Source organism: Prionailurus bengalensis, chromosome A3, assembly GCF_016509475.1.
Source record: "Prionailurus bengalensis isolate Pbe53 chromosome A3, Fcat_Pben_1.1_paternal_pri, whole genome shotgun sequence".
In the NCBI taxonomy this organism is placed as follows: domain Eukaryota; kingdom Metazoa; phylum Chordata; class Mammalia; order Carnivora; family Felidae; genus Prionailurus; species Prionailurus bengalensis.
In genome coordinates, this window is record NC_057354.1 from 10,714,221 (window position 1) to 10,732,327 (window position 18,107).

At 44.5% G+C, this 18,107-nt stretch overlaps 1 protein-coding gene across 1 annotated transcript in view; it reads left to right on the forward strand.

The window, feature by feature from the left end:
* Nucleotides 1–17,788, forward strand: part of LOC122466907 (basic proline-rich protein-like) — a gene marked incomplete at its 5' end in the record, with an annotated part of 22,229 nt that extends 4,441 nt beyond the window's left edge. Inside the window, 3 exons of the mRNA XM_043553196.1 lie at nucleotides 10,100–10,104; nucleotides 16,861–16,925; nucleotides 17,655–17,788. Coding sequence (XP_043409131.1) covers nucleotides 10,100–10,104; nucleotides 16,861–16,925; nucleotides 17,655–17,788 — 204 coding nt within the window. The remainder of the gene's footprint in view (nucleotides 1–10,099; nucleotides 10,105–16,860; nucleotides 16,926–17,654) is intronic.
* Nucleotides 17,789–18,107: the final 319 nt, after the last annotated feature.

Here is an 18,107-nt window from a genome sequence, read left to right on the forward strand (position 1 = left end):
TTCTCTCTCTCCCCCCCACTTTCTCTCTCTCCCCCCCACTCTCTCTCCCCCCCCCAACTTTCCTCTTTCCCTCTCCTTCCCTCTCCCTCTTTCTCTCTTTCTCTCTCTCCCTCTCTCTCTGCCCTTGTCCCTTGCTTATGCTCTCTTTCAAAAAAAAAAACATTAGAAGAAAGAAAATAATCAAGAATAGAGCAGAAATAAATGAAATAGAAACTAAAAAAAACACAATAGAGCAGATCAATGAAACCAGGAGCTGGTTCTTTGAAAAGATCAACAAAATAGGACCTTGAGCCAGACTCATTTAAAAAGAGAGAGAGAGAGAGAGAGAGAGAACTCCAAAGCAGAAATGACAGAGAAAGAACCAACACCACAGAAATGCAAAAAATTATAAGAGAAAATTATGGAAACTTATATGCCTACAAATTGGATAACCTAAAAGAAATGGATAAATTCCTAGAAACGTATCACCTCCCAAAACCGAATTGGGAAGAAACAGAAAATTTGAACATAGAGCTACCAACAGTGAAATTAAATCCATAATCAAAAAATTCCCAAGAAACAGAAGTCCAGGACCAAATGGTTGCATAGGCAAATTCCAACAAACTTTAAAGAATTAATACCTATTCTTGTCAAACTATTCAAAAAAAAAAAAAAAACAGAACAGAAAGGAAAGCTTCCAAATTTATGCTGAAGCCAGAATTACCCTGATACTGAAACCAGATAGACGCTCCAGAAAAAGAGAACCTTCTCTGATGAACCAGATGCAAAAACCATCAACAAAACACTGGCAAACCAACCCCAACAACACATTAAAAAAATCACTCACCATGATCACGTGGTATTTGTTCCCGGGACAAAAGGGTGGGTTCAATATCTGCAAATCACTCAACATTTACATTGCATCAACAAGAGAAAGGAGAAAAACCATATGATCATCGCAATTGATGCAAAAAAACATTTGACAAAATACAACATCCAGTCATGATCAAAACCCTCAACAAAGCAGCTGCAGAGGGAACACACCTCATCATCATAAAGCCCTGGTACGAAACACCCACGGCAAACATCATACTGAAGGGTGAAAAGCCGAGTTTTTCCTCTCAGGTCAGCAACAAGACAAGGATGTCCACTCTGGCCACTTTTATTCAACACGGTGCTGGAGGTCCTAGCCACAGCAGTCGGACAAAAAGAAATAAAAGGCATCCAAATTTGCATTCACTAAGAGAAAAGCAAAAACTTTCACTATTTGCAGATGACATGATGCACATACAGAAAACCCTAGAGTCCACCAAAAAACTAAGACTGAAATGGATTCAGTAAGGTCACAGAACACAAAATCAATATACAGATATCCACTGCATTTCTACACACTAATAATGGGACAGCAGAAAGAGAAATTAAGAGAACAATCCTACTTACAACTGTACCAAAAATAAAATATTCAGGATTAAACTTAACCAAGGAGGTAAGAGACCTGTCCTCTGACAACAATAAAACGCTGATGAAAGAAACCGAAGAGGATGCAAATGAAAAGACATTCCATGGTCACGGACTGAAAGAACAAACTGTTAAAATGTCCGTACTACCCAAAGCAATCTACACGCTTAATGCAATCTCTGTTAAAAACCAACAGTTTTCGTAGAACTGGAACAAATAATCCTAATACTTGTATGGACCACAGAAGACCCCAAATAGCCAAGGCAATCTTGAATAAGAAGATCAAAACTGCAGGCATCACAATCCCACATTTCAAGATATGCTACAAAGCTGTAGTACTCAAAACAGTATGGTGCCGGCACAGAAACAGACGCATAGATCAATGGAACAGAATAGAGAGCTTGAGAATTAACCCGTGATTACACACGGTCAATCACTCTTCGGCAAAGGAGGCAAGAATGTGCAATGGGGAAACGACCATCTCCTAAACAAAAGGTGTTGGGAAAACCGAAGAGCTACATGCAAAAGAAGGAAACTGGACCACTTTCTTACGCCACACAGAAGTGGATCAACGACCCGAATGTGAGACCATAAAAATCCTAGAAGAAAGCACAGGCAGTAATTTCTCTGACATTGGCCACAAAAATGTCTCCTCAGAAATAAACATTAAGAAATTAAAAAAAAAAAAAAAAAAAAGGTGGAGAGAGTGCCTGGTGGCTGAGTCGATTAAGCGACTGACTTGGACTCAGGTCACGATCTGGCGGTTTGTGAGTTCGAGCTCCACATGGGGCTCTGTGCCCACAGCTCAGAGCCCGGAGCCCGCTTCGGATTCTGTCTCTCTCTCTGTCCCCTCCCCCACTCACACACTCTCGCTCTGAAAAATAAACATTAAAAAAAATTTAAAAAGGTCTCCTCAGGCAAGGGAAACAAAAGGAAGAGTAAACTATCGGGACTACATCAAAATAAAAAGCTTCTGATGGAGGGGACAACATGGGGGCGAAGTAGGGGGATCCCTACTTCCCGTGTCTCTCAAACCAAGAAGGGCTGAAGCCAGAGGACTTGGAACCCCAAGAGTCTGGGAGGCAAAGAGATGGAGTCTACCAGGGAGACACCGGGACAACCTGAGGGGCCACAGGTGGGCAATCGCCAACTGGGGGAGATAAAATGCACAGGCACGGAGGGGAGGGAACCCGTTCTGCGGGGAGACAAAGAGGAGAAAGGGCTGCCGGGGAAGCGGAGGGCTGTATCTGGACAAGAGAAAAGCCCCGGACCGGGAGGCAGAGGGATCCCATCTCTAGCTGCAGGGCTTTCTTTGGACTGGGGTCTGCTGCCCTGTTCGCACACCTGGGGAGGAGGGGAGCCAGCCCGGGGTCCGGTGGTAGGTGAAGGGCGCGGTCTGCAGCAGGAGAAACCAGTCCCTTCCGTTCAAGTGCTGCGGGGCAGGACCACACATGGGGCCGCACAGAGAGGGGCTTCCCCGGTGCAGGGGCACACGGAGCGGGAGTTTAGGTCCCAGCCAAACGCCAGGGCACAGGAGTCGGCGGGGCGAGACCGGCCGCCCCGTCTGCACCCGCCGCACAGTGAGGACGCGCGAACGGAGTCCACCAGGTCCGTGGAGAAGACCCTGGAGGTCGCCATCTTTGCCCCCGCCCCCACCAAGGCGGGGCCCACAGCGGAGGCGGGACCGGCCACGCCAAGCCACGCCCCTCGGCGCGGGGACCCGCGTGTCTATTGGAGCGGTATAGACGCTGAGGAACCAGAGGGCCCCCTTCTCCAGACCAGCGCTGCTGCTTCCCTTGCCTGGGTTAATTCTTGGACAATTCTTATTTAGATATATTCTCCCTTCCTCTTCTCCTTCTCTCTTCCCTCCTCGAGGCTGGTTACTCTGGTTGTTGGTTTATTTAAGCAGACATATTTAATCCATTCTCTTGCTAATTGTTCTACACCTCCTTCTTTCCTTTCCCTCTTTCTCTGGAATGATGAAGCTGTATAGTTTTTCTGTCTGGGTGACGTTATCTTCGTTTCTCCCCCACCCTCCGCCCACCTTCCTTCTTTATTTTCCTTTCTTGCCTCTGGATTAAGCCATTTAGTCTCTCTGCCTGGTCCATGTTTATTGTTTTCTTTTTCCACCCACCCCCGTCCTTTCTCTCTTTGTATGTGCTCTTCCATCAACACCGCTTCCACCCTGTTCTTTACTTGGAGCTGGTGTTTCTGGTGTTTTGCTTTTGCATTGTTTTCTGGTTTTGCTTACTTGTTTGATTTGTCTATGTGTTTGCGTGTTTTTGTTTCCTATTTATCTGTTTGTTTTCCTTTCCAGGGCTACTTCAAGGAACAAATCAAAGCACACCTGGTGGAGGGGCCAAAACATCACTACGACTAGGGAAATAAAATAACTAAAGTCAGGGGCACCTGGGTGGCTCAGTTGGTTAAGTGTCGGACTTCAGCTCAGGTCATGATCTCACAGTTTGTGGGTTCGAGCCCCACATCGGGCTCTGTGCTGACAGCTCAGAGCCTGGAGCCTGCTTCACATTCTGTGTCTCCCTCTCTCTCTCTCTCTCTGCTCCTCCCCAGCTCACACTCTATCTCTCTCTCAAAAATAAATAAACAGTAAAAAAAATTTTTTTTTAAATAACCGAAGTTACAACAACAGAGAGCAAGCAACCGTCTCCAAAAAACACCTCCTGAAGAGCCAGGCCCTGCACAGTGTATGACCCTCCTCTAATATAGCAGTGCTTGTAGGTACAGAGCACATAACAAGCTTTTAAAACTCAGAAGGGATAGAAAACTAGCCAAAATAACAAAATGGAAGGATTCTCCTCCAAAGAAATTCCAGGAAGAAGTGACAGCTAAAGAATTGATCAAAACAGATACAAGCAACATAACTGAACAAGAATTTAGAAGAATAGCTTTAAGTTTTAATAGCTGGGCTTGAAAAAAGCATAGAAGACAGTAGAGAATCTATTGCTGCAGAGATCAAGGAACTAAAAAGTAGTCATGATGAATTTAAAAAATGCTATAAACAAGGTACAAAATAACATGGAGGTGGCCACAGCACAGACTGAAGAGGCAAAGGGGGAGAATAGGTGAATTCGAAGATAAAATTATGGAAAAAGAGGAAGCTGAGAAAAAGATTTTAAAAAATCCAGGACCACGAGGGGAGAATTAGAGAACTAAGTGAGTCAATCAAACAGCACAGTATCTGTATCATAGGAATTCCAGAAGAAGGGAGAGAGAAAGGGGCTGAAGGTGTACTTGAACAAATCATAGCTGACAAATTCCCCAATCTGGGGAAGGAAACAGACATTGAAATCCAAGAGGCACAGAAAACTCCCTTCAGATGTAACTTGAATTGATCTTCTGCACGACATATAGTGAAACTGGAAAATCCAAGGATAAAGACAGGATTCTGAAAGAAGGTAGGGATAAACGGGCCTTAACATACAAGGGTAGACATAGAAGGGTCGTAGCAGACCTGTCTACTGAAACTTGGCAGGCCAGAAAGGAATGGCAGGAAATCTGCAATGTAATGACCAGGAAAAATATGCAGCCAAGAATCCTTTATCCAGCAAGCCTGTCATTCAGAATAGGAGGAGAGATAAAGGTTTTCCCAAACAAAAACTGAAGGAATGCATCACCACGAAGCCAGCCCTACAAGATATCCTAAGGGGTACCCTGTGAGTGAAATGTTGCAAGGACCACAAAGTACCAGAGACATCACTACAAGCATGAAACCTACAGATATCACAATGACTCTAAACCCGTATCTTTCAATACTAACACTGAATGTAAATGGACTAAATGCTCCAACCAAAAGACATAGGGTATGAGAATGGATAAAAAAAAAAGACCCATCTATTTGCTGCCTACAAGAGACTCATTTTAGACCTGAGGACACCTTCAGATTGAAAGTGAGGGGATGGAGAACTATCATGCTACCAGAAGTCAAAAGAAAGCTGGAGTAGCCATACTTACATCAGACAAACTAGACTTTAAATTAAAGGCTGTAACAAGAGAGGAAGAAGGGCATTATATAATAATTACAGGGTCTATCCATCAGGGAGAGCTAACAATTTTAAATGTCTATGTACCGAATTCGAAAGCACCCATATATATAAAACAATTAATCACAAACATAAGCAATCTTATTGGTAAGAATGTGGTAATTACAGGGGGCTTTAATACTCTACTTTCAACAATGGACAGATCATCTAGACAGAAAATCGGTCAAGCAACAATGGCCCTGAATGATATGCTGGACCAGATGGACTTAACAGATATATTTAGAACTCTACATCCTGAAGCAGCAAAATATACTTTCTTCTCGAGTGCACGTGGAACCTTCTCCAAGATAGATCACATACTGGGTCACAAAATAGCCCTCAATAAATATAAACGAACTGAGATCATACCATGCACATTTTCAGATCACAATGCTATGAAACTTGAAATCAACCACAGGAAAAAGTCTGAAAACATGGAGATTAAAGAACATCCTACTAGAGAACGAATGGGTCAACCAGGCAATTAGAGAAGAAGTTAAAAATATATGGAAACAAATGAAAACAAAAACACAACAATCCAAACTCTTTGGGATACAGCAAAGGCAGTCCTAAAAGGAAAATACATTGCAATCCAGGCGTATCTCAAGAAAAAAGAAAAATACAAAATCTAACAGCACACCTAAAGGAATGAGAAGCAGAACAGCAAAGACACCCCAAACCCAGCAGAAGAAGAGAAATAGAGATCAGAGCAGAAATAAACAATATAGAATTAAAAAAAAAAATAGAGCAGATCAATGAAACCAAGAGTTGGTTTTTTGAAAAAATAAACAAAACTGATAAACCTCTAGCCAGGCTTCTCAAAGAGAGAGAGGACCCAAATAGATAAAACCATGCATGGAAATGGATTTATTACAACCAATCCCTCAGAAATACAAGCAATTATCAGGGAATACTATGAAAAACTATATGCCAACAAACTGGACAACCTGGAAGAAATGGACAAATTCCTAAACACCCACACACTTCCAAAACTCAAATGGGAAGAAATAGAAAATTTGAACAGACCCATAACTAGTGAAGAAATTGAATCAGTTATCAAAAATCTCCCAATAAATAAGAATCCTGGACCAGATGGCTTCCCTGGGGAATTCTACCAGACATTTAAAGCAGAGTTAATACCTATCCTTCTCAAGCTGTCCTAAAAAATAGAAATGAAAGGAAAACTTCTGGACTCATTCTATGAAGCCAGCATTACTTTGGTTCCCAAGCCAGACAGAGACCCAGCAAAAAAAGAGAACTACAGGCCGATATCCCTGGTGAATATGGATGCCTAAATTCTCAACAGGATACTAGCAAATGGAATTCAACAGCATATAAAAAGAATTATTCGCCATGATCAAGTGGGATTCATTCCTGGGCAGCAGGACTGGTTCAACATTCACAAAATCAATGTGACACATCACATTAATAAAAAAAAAAAAAAGGACAAGAACCATATGATCCTGTCAATAGATGCAGAAAAAGCATTTTACAAAATACAGCATTGTTTCTTAATAAAAACCCTCAAGAAAGTCAGGATAGAAGGAACATACTTAAACATCATAAAAGCCATTTATGAAAAGCCCACACAGCTAATACCATCCTCAATGGGGAAAAACAGAGCTTTCCCCCTGAGATCAGGAACACAACAGGGATGTCCACTCTGACCGCTGTTGTTCAACATAGTGTTGGAAGTCCTAGCATCAGCAGTCAGACAACAAAATGAAATAAAAAGCATCAAAATTGGCAAAGAAGTCATGTCGCAGATGACATGATACTCTACATGGAAAAATGCAATAGACTCCACCAAAAGTCTGCTAGACTTTTACATGAATTTGGCAACGTTGCAGGGTACAAAAATCAATGTACAGAAATTGGTTGCATTTTTATACACCAATAATGAAGCAACAGAAAGAGAAATAAAGAAACTTATCCCATTTACAATTGCACCAAGAACCATAAAATACCTAGGAATAAACCTAACCAAAGATGTAAATGATCTGTATGCTGAAAACTATAGAATAAAGCTTATGAAGGAAATTGAAAAAGACACAAAGAAATGAAAAACATTCCGTGGAAGAATAAATATTGTCAAAATGTCAATACTACCCAAAGCAATCTACACATTCAATGCAATCCCGATCAAAATTGCACCAGCATTCTTCTCAAAACTAGAACAAGCAATCCTAAAATTTGTATGGAACCACAAAAGACCCAGAATAGCCAATGTAATATTGAAGAAGAAAACCAAAGCGGGAGGCATCACAATCCCAGACTTTAGCCTCTACTACAAAGCTGTAATCATCAAGACAGAATGGTACTGGAACAAAAACAGACACATGGACCAATGGAATAGAATAGAGAACCCAGAGTTGGACCCACAAATGTATGGCCAACTAATATTTGACAGAACAGGAAAGAGTATCTAATGGAAAAAAGACAGTCTCTTTAACAAATGGTGCTGGGAGAACCGGACAGCGACAAGCAGAAGAATGAAACTAGACCACTTTCTCACACCATTCACAAAAATAAACTCAAAATGGAGAAAGACCTGAATGTGAGACAGGAAACCATCAAAACCCTAGAGGAGAAAGCAGGCAACAACCTCTTTGACCTCCCTCAGCCACAGCACTATCTTGCTCGACACATCTCCAAAGACAAGGGAATTAAAAGCAAAAATGAACTATTGGAACAGTATACAGTATACAGGTTCCTCAAAAAATTAAAAATACAACTACCATATGATCCAGTAATCGCACTGCTGGGTATTTACCCAAGGGATGCGAAAACACTAGTTCAAAAAGGTATATGCACCCGTATGTTCACTGCAGCATTCTTTACAAGAGCCAAGTTATGGAAGCAGCCCCAGTGTCCATCCGTTGATGAATGGATAAAGATGTGGCCTATGTATATAATGGAATATCATTCAGCCATAAAAAAAGGAAATCCTCCCATTTCCAATAGCGTGGATGGATCTAGAAGGTATTACGCTAAATGAAATAAGTCAGAGAAAGACAAATACCATATGATTTCACTCATATGGGGAATCTAAAAACAAAACAAAACAAAACAAAACAAAACAAAAACCCAAATGAGCAAAGAAAAAAGGGACAAACCAACAACCAGACTCTCACCTATAGAGAACAAACAGATGGTTACCAGAGGGGAGGGTGGGGCACGGGTGAAATAAGTGAAGGGGGTTAAAGGGTACACTTGTCATGATGAGCAACTGAGTAATATATCAAAGTGCTGAATATCTGTTTTATATACCTGAAACCGATATAACACTGTATGCTTACTATACTGGAATTAAAATTTTAAAAAGGAAAAAAACAAAAACAAAAACAAAAACAAAAGCAAAGTCATTTGTGTTTGAGGAGCCCAGGTAGTTGAGTAAACTATGTGAATCACGTTTTCTGAACAAGGTTGGGCCAAACTTTCTCCGAAAAGGGCTACCCACTCCAAACTTCTCAACAGTCCCTGCCTTCGCCCTCTCGGTAAGATTCAGAAGTCGAGCATGGTAAATGGTCCAACATGGAGTTATCACCACAGAGATGGAAACCGTGGCCCTATTCCAGGATTTCTTGGTTTGCTAGAAATTTCAAACCCTGAAACCCTGCACACAAAGCACCATGAGCTTCAGACACAAAGTACAATGACATCCCGATCTTAACCGTTGTTTGGCGGCTGGGAGATGATAGCCTTCTATGAGCCACTGCTGAAACTTCCAGGGAACACCCCCACAGCCATTGCTGCTGGTCCTCAAAGTGTCAGGGGGTGGCTGTGATCTGATCGAGAGCCCTCTGCACTTAATGACGTCAGGAGAGCTCTTGAGGAAGGGGCATTCACAGGACAACCTTGGCACCGGGTTTACACTCACATGTACACTCCCCAGACTCATATGCAATAGCCACTGTGACTTCTCCACTCAGCCATAAGCCATTTCTAGTTCGATGTGCATCCAATCTTCCCAAGTCCCAGTCTCCTCTGTCCCCAACCCCGGGCCATCCATAGACACCAGCCTTCCCCGTTAGTTTGTGACAACCGCCTAACCATCCCGAAGTCGAACCCCCAGGAGTGACCCTGGATCCCAACCTGTCCCCAGGGCCCACACCTCTGCAAACCCTGGTGGGTCTGTCTCTGAAGTTACCTCTTGGCTTCATGCCCACTGAACCACTTCCATTCTGCCTGGCTGAGAAAGCAGCCCCCTCCCTGGCCTCACTGACCAGATTGAGCCTCAAGAAAATGCAGGGGCTTCCTTTTGCAATTATTTTGTTCCAGCTGTGAGGTGTGACTGACAAATAAGAAGTCTATGTAAGGTATACACAATGCACACACACACACACACACACACACACACACACACACACACAAAGATACACGGTATCTTGATATATGCAAACACTGTGTGGTGATTGCCAAAAATCAAAATATTTAACATGTCATCTCATAGTTACCTTTTTGGGTATGTGGTGAGGACACGTGAGATCTACTCTCTTAGCAAGCTTCAAATATAATTATTAACTCTAGTTACCATGATGTACCTTAGCGTTCTAGAACTTACTGATCTCATAACTGAAAGTCTGCGCCCTCTCACATCCCCCTATTTCCCTTACCCCCAGCCCTGGTAACCAGCATTCTACTCTGTTACTAGGAGTTTGACTTTTTTTTTAGATTCCACATATACGTGGGATCATACACTATTTGTCTTTGACTTATTTCACTTACATAACGTCCTCCGGTTTCATCCATACAGTCTCTAATGGTAGGACATCCTAAATAATATTCCATATGCCACATTTTCCATATCCATTCATCCATCGACAGACACTCAGGGTTTACTTTGAACCTGTATAGATCGCTTTACCTAGTATGGAGAATTTAACAATTCTTCCAATTCATGGGCATGGGGGTATCATTCCATTTATTTGCATCTTCCTCAGTTTCCTTCAATGTTGTATAGTTTCCAGTGTATAGATCTTTAGCCTCCTTGATTAAATTTATTCCGAAATATTTTATTCTTTTCGATACTATTGTAAACAGGATCTTTTTCTTAATTTTTTACATAGTTCATTGTTAGTGTAGAGAAACGCAGCCGATTTTTGTTACTGTTGTATGCTGCCACTTCACTGAACTCATTCGTTCTTGAAGTTTGTTTAGTGGAGTCTTTAGAGCTTTTTATACAGAAGAGCAGTTCATCTGCAAGCAGACAATGTTGCTTCTTCCTTTCCAATTTGGATGCCTTTTATATGTCTTTCTTGCTTAATAGCTCTGGCTAGGAATTCTAGTGCTATGGTGAATAGAAGACCTTGTTCCTCACTTAAGAGGAAAAGCTTTTAGCTTTTCATTGTTGAGCAGGAGATTAGCTGTAGGCTTGTCCCATACAAACTTTAACAAGTTGAGGTACATTCCTTCCGTACCTAATTTGTTGAGAGTTTTTATCATTAAGGATGACTTGTGCCAAATGCTCTTTGTGCAGCTATGGAAATGATTATCTAATTTTTATTCTTCATTTTGTTCAAGTGGTATACCGTACTTACTGATGTGTATCCTGAAACATCCATGCAAACCAGGGATAAATTCCACTTGATTATGGTATAGAAACCTTTCGACGTGCTGTTGGATTTGTTTTGCTAGTATTCTGCTGAGGGTTTTTGCATCTGTGTTCATCAGAGATATTAGCCTATCATTTCCTTTTCTTGTAGTCCTTGGTCTGGCTTTTGTAGCAGGGTAATGTGGACCTCATAAAATGAGTTTGGAAATACTCCCTGCTCTGCAATTTTTTGGAAGGGTTCAGAAGGACTGGCATTCGTTTTTCTTTAAATCTTTGATATAATTCACCAGTAACGCCATCTGGTACTGGGTTTTTCTTTGTTGGGAGATATTTGATTACTAGTAAGGAGACTGAATCAGTAATCTTTTCATATTTCCTTTTTCTTCATGATTCAGTCTCGGTAGGTTGTCTGTTTCTAGAAATTTGTCCATTTCTTCTAGATTATCCAATATATTGATATATATGTTTGTTCACAGTAGTCCCTTATGATCTTTATATTTCTTATATCAGATGTAATTTGCACATGATATATATAGGCAACTTTATAGATTTCACCAAAAAACTGTTAGAACAAATTTGGTGACATTACAGGATACAAAAATCATTATACAAACATCAGTTATACTTCTATACACTAACAAACCATCAGGAAGAAAAATCAATCCTAAAAGAATAAAATACCTAGGAATGAATTTAACCAAGGAGGTGAAAGATCTGTGTATTGAAAACTGTAAGTTACAGGTGAAGGAAATTATAGAGGATGGAAAGATACCCCAAGCCCATTCTACCTAAAGCAATCTACAGATTTAAACCCTCTCAAAACTCCAATGGTAGTTTTTACAGAAGTAAAAAGAATCCTAAGATTTGTATGGGGCCACAAAAGACCCCAGATAGCCACAGCAATCGTGGGAAAGACAGACAAAGCTGTAGGTATCACATGTCCTGATTTTAAATTCCATCACAAAGCTATTGTAATCAATACAGTATGGTACTGGCATAAAAACAGACACACAGATCAATGGGACAGAATAGACAGTCCAGCAATAAACCCACGCATATATGGCCGGTTAATTTACAACAAAGGAGCCAAGAATAAACATGGGGAAAGAACAGTCTATTTAATAACTGTTATTTAATAACAGTCTATTTAATAGCTGGAAAAGCTGGGCAGCCACATGAAGAAGAATGAAACTGGACCCCTACCTTATGCACAAAAACCAATTTAAAAATGGACTCAAGGGGCGCCTGGGTGGCTCAGTCGGTTGGGCGTCCGACTTCGGCTCAGGTCATGATCTCGCGGTCCGTGAGTTCAAGCCCCGCGTTGGGCTCTGTGCTGACGGCTCAGAGCCTGGAGCCTGTTTCAGATTCTGTGTCTCCCTCTCTCTCTGCCCTTCCCCCATTCATGCTCTGTCTCTCTCTGTCTCAAAAAAACAAATAAATGTTAAAAAAATTTAAAAAAAATGGACTCAAGACTTAACAGAAGATCCACAACCATGAAACTCCTAGAAGAAAACACAGTAAGCTCCTGGACATCAGTCTTGGCAATGCTGTTTTGAAGTTTTGACATCAAAAGCACAGAGACTAAATGCAAAAACAAACCAGCCAAAAAACCCCACCCCAAACCAAGTCTAAACAAAAAACCGAAAAAAAATGAAAAATTCAAAAGAAACGCCACTGCATCAAGCTAAAAAAATCCCTACACAGTTTTTTAAAGAAGGAATCCATCAACAAAACGAAAAGCCAACTTACAAAATGGGAGAAAACATTTGCAAATCTAGTAAGGGGTTAATATTCGAAATATACAAAGAACTCATGACTCAATGAGTTCTTGCTTGCAAAACAAGCAAACAATCCAGTTTAAAACATGGGCAGAAGAACTATATAGACATTTTCCCAAAGAAGAATGCAAATGGCCGACAGGTGCCGTGAAAAGGTGCTCAACGTCACTCACCATCAGAGACGTGTGAATCATAACCCCAGCGAGATGTCACTTCATGCCTGTTAGGATGGCAGTTATCAAAAACAGATTAAGTGCGGGTGAGGATGTGAAGGGAGCCCTTTTACACTGTGGGTGGGAATGTAATTTGGTGCCTCCACGATGGAAAACAGAATGGGGGTTCCTCAAAAGACTACCAGAGGATCCAGCAATCCGACTTCTGGGTGTAGATGCAAAGGAAATGAAAAGCCCAAGAGAGATCTGCACTCCCGGATTCACTGCAGCTGCTGTCCCAGTAGCTAAAACACAGAAACCACCCAAGTATCCGTCAGTGGGTGAATGGATAAAGAAGATGTATGTATACAGAGTGGAGTATCATGCGGCTGCGGGAAGGAAAGATACCCTGCTTGTTCGCGGCTGGCATTGTGCTAAGTGAAATGTGCCAGACACAGAAAGACAACTACTGCATGGTTTCACTTTTCCGTGGAGTCTAATTTAAAAAATAATAAAACATCCAACTCAAAGAAACAGAGTAGACAAGTGGTGACCGGGGGAAGCAGGGAGAGGTTGGGAAAATCGTACAGATGCTCAGCTAGAAGACGAGCGTGTTCTCAGGATCTAACGCACGGCATGGTGATAATGGTTGAGAACATGTCGTGTAACTGACATTTGTTAAGAGAAGACAATCTAAATGTTCTGTCTCATACACACAAAGATCACTATGTGGAGTGATGAATGTGGCAATTAACTAGATGGAGGACGCCCTATTACGAGGTATATGCCCTAGATTAACGCATTGGATGTACCCTGGAAGCAGATTACAATTCTGTCAGTGTTATTCTTCAATAAAGCCGAAAACAATCAAGGTTCTGTAGGAGAAGGTGGGTAAACAGGTCCTGGTTGCCTATTGTTCTATTTTGCTGACTTTTTTTTTTTTTTTTTTTTTTTTTTAATTTCAAACCTGGAGCAGGCAGCTTGGCCACTTGGATCAGAGGCTCGGTCAGAGCTTCTGTGTCCTGCCGGTCACAGGACCAAGCTCTTCCTTTGGCATTTAGAATGATCTAGATTGCAGGCAAGACTTCCAGGGATCTTCCCTGACAGCCACGTCTCCAGACTCGCCTCTGGCTAAAGCCTCCGTCTCTCTTCTGATCCTTGCACAGATGAAACCTTTTCTCCCGCCTCGGTCTCTGCTCTCCCAGGATCTCAAATGCTCTGACCCCAGAGACTCATGGACCTGGCTCTCCCTCATTCTTCAGGTCTCCAATCAAACATCTCATCTTCAGAGGACTTCCCCGACTACCCGGTGATGTGGGATCGACATATAACATGCGTCACAACCCATGCATGCTCCGGTTTGGATAACAACTTGCTCGTTTACGATCTCTTACACCTGTTGATTCCGTGAGCACAGGACAGGATTGGTCTTTGTTCAATGCCACACACCCAGACCCTGCACACCCCAGGTCTTCCGGAACGGCATGAAGAATGAATAAATGTGTCGAAGTTTCACATATGCAAGTGACATGGAGAACACTGAGCTTGTCTGGAACGCACGGAAGATTAATCACTTCCTAATATTTAATACATTTTTAAAAATTTAACGTTTATTCATTTTTGAGAGATAGAGAGGGACAGGGCATGAGCAGGGAAGGGGCAGAGAGAGGGAGACACAGAATCCGAAGCAGGCTCCAGGCTCTGAGCGGTCAGCACAGCCAGACGCGGGGCTTGAACTCACGAATTGCGAGATCATGACCTGAGCTGAAGTCAGACGCTCAACTGACTGAGCCACCCAGGCGCCCCATTTAATACGTTTCTAAAAGCCAAACATCTGAGTCAGGAGAGACCTTTCTTCTGCCCACACGGCTCTGTTTGTTTACTTCCAATTACGCATCAGTGTGTATGCCAGCCTGTCTTCCAGAAAGAGCCAGTTCTGGCAGAAGCCAATAAAGACCATTATTCCCTAGAATCCTGAAGCTGCCAGGCTATTATCTGCCTTCTGGCATCCTGCAGTCACCTGTGGCCCCTCTTGCCTGTAAAATGCTTGCTGCTGTGGCTCAACAGCTCCTCGGGGACAGGTAAGAGCAGGGCGGTCGGCCAACTGCCTTTTACAAGCCAAATGTGAAACTCGACGTCTCTGGGGAGTGTGTCTGAGCAGGTGAGTGATGGAAATGTCCAAAGCGGGTGAGGCGCAGCCACAACGTCCTGCTTGCTGCCTTATATCGTGTGAACATGCTGGGCTGTGGCTCCTCTCTCCTTGGTCCTCCCCAGATACACCCGCACCGTGCTGTGCCTGACCCGATAGTCTCATCCATCCTCCAAAAGGTGTGAGAAAACAGGGCTCCCTCTGGGCGCTCCTGCTGACCCTCCCCCCACCCTGCTCAGGCCTTGCAGAAAGTCCTTCTGAGACCTACCCCCTGGACACCTGCCCTGGGGCTCCAACAGGGACCAGCACTACCCTGAGTGGGTCCAGGCCCCCTCTGAGCATTGTAAAGCGGGGTCCCAGACTCCCCCTTCCCATCTCCCGCTTTCTACGGCCCCATCCCTGTGGCTGATCACTTTTGCCCTTCCTGTTCACATCAGGTACAAGTTAGCCCCCACCTGTCTCCTACTCACTTGCCCCCAGGAGGCTCTGTACACCCCACGTTTTGCACCCCTCACCCCCCGGCTCCCGGGACATGGCTGCCGCTTTGCCCTGTCATCTCGTGGACCACCACAAACAAAATCCCCCCCATTCTCAGTCTTTCCGCCCACACGTGCCTGTGTTTCTGCTGTAACTGAAGGCACCACACTGCTGAGGCCTCCCCTCCCCTCGGAGACGGGTGACAAGTGATCACAAACCCAGTAGCTTGGTGCAACACAAATTCATTACCTTATGGTTCTTGGAGGTCAGAAATCCAAGGTGTCCACGGAGCCTCGTCCCTTCTGGAGGCGCTAGGGAAGAATCCGTCCCCACCCCACCCCCGGCCTGGGGTCTGCCCCATCTTCTAAGCCAACAATCACATCCCCGGCCCCTGCTTCCCGCTTCACTTCTCCTCAGACTCTCGGCCTCCCTCCTTAAGGACCCTTGTGATTAACCGGGCTCACCTGGAAAACGTAAGCAACTCTTCCCATCTGGGAGTAGCACGCACACCTGCAGAGTGTAAGGTGACCTGCCGTGCACGGTGACAGCCACAAGTGCTGGGGATTGCGAGGTGGACATCAGCGGGGACTACTGTCCTGCCCTCCGTGTTCCCCACAGCCCTTCCATCACCGGGCTCTGCATGGAGGCACCTGTCTTCTCTTTGCCACATCCAGGCTGTTCTAGGCTGTTCTCCACCCCCCAGCCACTGTTCTCATTTCTTGGTGACTTGAGCTCCTGGGTTAGAGCACTTTCTTCAGCTCTGCTCTTGGCTTAGTTTTTTGGCAATTCTGCCATCCATCAAAGGATCCTTTCCTCATCCCAGTTTCTGGGTTTCTTAAACCCTTCTTGTCCTGTGATTTGCGCTCCCTTCCTTCAGCCATCGCACCCTAGAGCAGTGGTTCTTAACATTCCATGTACCACAGAAAGCCTGGGGGGCCTGTTCCAACACAGATCGCCAGTCCCATCCCCAGAATCTGATGCAGCGGGTCCGGGGTGGGGCCGGAGAATCTGCATCTCTAAGGAGGTGCTGGGACAGTGCACAGAGCCATCGCCCTGACCCTGAAATCACTGGCAACTTCGCCCCTCCGTCGAATCAATTTCAAGCAGCCCCACCCCCCTCCATCAAATCAATTTCAAGCAGCCCCACCCCCCTCCATCGAATCAATTTCAAGCAGCCCCACCCTGACCACGTTTTTTGCCTCTTTCCCGCCTGATGCCTACACCTGTTCCCTGTTGCCTTTCTCTTGATCTGCTTCCTCTTCCCCTTTTCCAGCTTTAATGCCATGGCCAAGCGTTCTGGTCTCGTCCATGCTGGCTGGATCCAGCGCTGTTTCCTCTGTGGGTGCACCCGTGCGTGAGTCGCAGCAAAGCACAGACACACTGTGCCTGCGTGACCGCCAGTGACACGCGGGCTTCTATCAGGCCCGGGACACCTGAGTCCCTTTCTCCTCGTCCGCCGCTCTCAGCTCTGCGGGATGAGTCCTTCACAGAGCCTTCTCCTCTCTCTTCAACCCCCAGCGCTTCCCCACTCCCCCTCTTTCCCGAGGGCCCGCTTCCTATCCCGTGAGGGAAATGGGGGCCGCTGACTGCGTGATGCCCCCAGGAACCGTCATGCTCCTGTCCCTTTTAGGCCAGGCCTTCACTCCCCCCACCTCCTCAAGACATCACCCAGCACTCACTCCTTCTGCCCCAACTGTTTCCTTTCACCCTAGATAATTCTGATCAGAATACACACGCAATCATTTCTCCTCCCTTAAGAATAAGGAACACCTGGTGGCTCAGTCAGTTAAGCATCCGACTCTTCAGCTCAGGTCATGATCTGACTGTTTGTGAGTTCGAGCCCCGCATCGGGTTCCATGCTGGCAGCGTGGAGCCTGCTTGCGATTCTCCCTCTGTCTCCCTCTCTCTCTCAAAACAAATAAATAAACAGAAAAATAATAAAGGTTGGTTCTAACAATCCTGTCTAGTTCTTGCCGCATTTCTCTTGTTTTCCTTCACAGCAAAACCCCTCAAAGCACCGTGCTCATCCACTTTCTCCCATGCCCCTCCCTGCCATTCTCTCTCCAGCTCACTCCCATCAGCTTCGACACCCCCAACACCGCCCGGTCAAAGCCACCAGTGACTCCCGAGTCACCGTCAAACTCAGCGACCGCCTGCCCAACACCATCTCCCTGGATGGGTCAGCCTCGCCAGCCAGCTGAGTACTCCCCTGTCTTTCCCTTATGTGGCTTCCACTGGGCACCCCCACTCCCCCCAACATTGGAATACCCCCAGGCTCGGCCCTCAGACCCCGTTTCTATCTGCACTCATTTCCTTGGTGATCGCATCCAATTTCATGGCTTTAAATACCACTCACGTGCATTGGACTACCTGGATCCTGCCCCTGAATTCCAGACTCAACTTGACAAACCCCATTTGGTGTGGCTTCTGGCCTCAGACAGTGAGAAACTGAGGCCCTCAGTCAACAGCCTCATGGAGAACTGAATCCTGCCAACAGCTGCTGATTGTGCCTCACAAGAC